We start from the raw sequence: 2086 nt of genomic DNA on the forward strand, positions 1-2086 counted from the left end.
CCATGAAGACCCTGGCGACCCTCCCCCGCCCCCCCCACACACACACACCCCCACACACACCCCCCCACCCCCCGCCCCCTCTCCAGGCTCTCGCGGAGGATGAGGCGAGGACGCTCGCCTTGCTCGACCGCCAGCGAGCCGCCCGCGCCGCCATGCTCGGCAAGATGTCGGGCGGCGCCTCGTCGGCTGCCTCCTCGACGCCGCCCTCGCCCGGCGCCCTCGCCCCCGCGCCGCTCAGCTCGCCGTTCGGGCCCGCAGCGTCGCCCGCGGTCGCCGTGCCGCCTCCAGCCTCGCCGGCGGGCCAAGGGGACTCGCCGGCGACGTAGCGCGACGGCGCCAGGCCCGCTGCGAGGAACGGTTATTGGGGTGGGCGGAGGCGCCCAGATATAGGCTGCCTTCGTGTGTACCCCCCAGTGATGAGATTCTGATCAGTCAGGTCCCCGCCGAAGGACGAAGGTGAGCCGGGGGCGCGAGCCGCGAGGCGCCGGGAGGACGGAGGAGTCGGGACACACGGCGACGACACGGCTCACGGGAGAGGTCAGAGGAGCGAGTTTGGTATGTCCCATGTGCACCTCGCGCGTGTGTGAGTCTTCACACTTCAGAAGAGGAAATGTCCAAAACCCCCGCGCGCGGCGCGCGCCCGGGGACCGAGACGAATACACGAAGTTAGTTTGTAAGTTAGTACAATTCCCACTGCGCGGATACATCGCGCGCAGTAGATTACAAGAGCACACATATATTGTGGGAGCAACACGGCATGTTTGTGGACACACAGCTGGCAGGGCGAGCGAGCGATAAGAGCATGTCGTGTCGCATGCGGCGCGCTCGCCCCGTGAGCGGAAAGCAACCGCTAGCCTCTGCGCTCGCGACACCACGGCGTGCGGTACGGAGGACGCCGCGGGGCTAGTCGACATCGGATCCCGCTCGTCAAGGGAGTTGGCGGGTCCGCAGCGCTCGGACCGCGACCGCCTTAGCGGCGGCGGGCGATCGAGACGCCGATGGAGAGGGCGGCGAGGCCGACGAGCACCGCGGAGAGCGCGAGGAGCGGGCGCGGCGTCGCCGCGCCCGCTCCGGCGCCGGTGCCCTCCTCGGCCGCGAGCGGGCTCGAGGGCGCCTCCGACGCCGCGTGCGAAGTGCCGTGGCTCGACGCCGTGGCGAGCAGGGGCGAGGCGAGGCCCTGGGAGCCGAGCTGCCAGCCGGCGGGCTCGTCGACCTCGACGCGGAAGGGGGCGTTCACGTCCACAAGCTCCTGCCTCGAGAGCGGCGCCCCGCCCTCCCCCACCACGTTGCCCGCCTCGTCGATCGCGCCCTGCACCGCCTCGACGAAGGAGACGAGGTCGAAGCCGAGCAGCGGCGACGAGGCGCCGAGCGGCGGCGCGGCGCCGGCGAAGGAGCGCTCGCGCTTCAGGCCGCTCTCGGGCCTCTGCGACGGGTCGTCGAGGGTGGCGGCGGCGACGGTGGGGAGGGTGGGCGGGGCCTCGAACTGCGACGTGAAGAACTGCGACATGACGGGCACCGAGACCACCGCCGGCTGCTGGTGCGCGCCGTAGGCGGGCAGGGAAGGCGGCGAGGGAGCAGCGTGCGGGAGGCGGATCGAGACGGAGTTGTCGAGCGGCGAGGAACGCTGCTCGATCGACGAGGCGAGCTGCTCCGCCGCGACCCCGATCGGCGCGTCGAATGACTCGTCGACCACCGAGGCGGCCGCGAGGGGAGGGAGGCCGAGCGAGAAGCTGTTGGAGGGGACGACGGGGCCCGCGCCTCGGCGGCGGCTGGTGGCGGGGAGGGCGGAGAGGGGGATCTCGTTCCCGCTGTTCGCCGCCGCCGCGCGCAGCGTCGCCGCCTCCTTTTGCAGCCGCATCCACCGGTTGCGGACAGACGAGTCGGACCGGCCGGGCAGCGAGGCGGCAATCTGGCGCCACTTGAGGCCGAAGCGGCGGACGCCCTCCTCGATGAGCTGGTCCTCGTGGGCAGTCCACATGGCGCGGCCGTGGTCCGAGCCCTTGATGCACACCTGGGGCGGGCGGGGGGCGGGGGGCTGACGCGCGGAAGGATGCGCCAAGCTGGGGACGATCGCGACGGGGACGCG

General features: G+C 72.3%; 2 protein-coding genes across 2 annotated transcripts in view; one reads left to right on the plus strand and one right to left on the minus strand.

The window, feature by feature from the left end:
- EMIHUDRAFT_109290 (hypothetical protein) overlaps positions 1 to 326 on the plus strand; it is a gene marked incomplete at both ends in the record, with an annotated part of 2430 nt that extends 2104 nt beyond the window's left edge. The window contains one exon of the mRNA XM_005790979.1: positions 87 to 326. Within this exon, the coding sequence (XP_005791036.1) occupies positions 87 to 326 (240 nt within the window). The remainder of the gene's footprint in view (positions 1 to 86) is intronic.
- A 352-nt stretch (positions 327 to 678) lies between these two features.
- The window catches only part of EMIHUDRAFT_224393 (hypothetical protein), a gene marked incomplete at both ends in the record, with an annotated part of 2194 nt that continues 786 nt past the window's right edge, over positions 679 to 2086 (minus strand). The window contains 3 exons of the mRNA XM_005790980.1: positions 679 to 693; positions 1214 to 1318; positions 1517 to 1960. Coding sequence (XP_005791037.1) covers positions 679 to 693; positions 1214 to 1318; positions 1517 to 1960 — 564 coding nt within the window. The remainder of the gene's footprint in view (positions 694 to 1213; positions 1319 to 1516; positions 1961 to 2086) is intronic.

Source organism: Emiliania huxleyi (assembly GCF_000372725.1).
Source record: "Emiliania huxleyi CCMP1516 chromosome Unknown EMIHUscaffold_117, whole genome shotgun sequence".
Classification (NCBI taxonomy): Eukaryota; Haptophyta; order Isochrysidales; family Noelaerhabdaceae; genus Emiliania; species Emiliania huxleyi.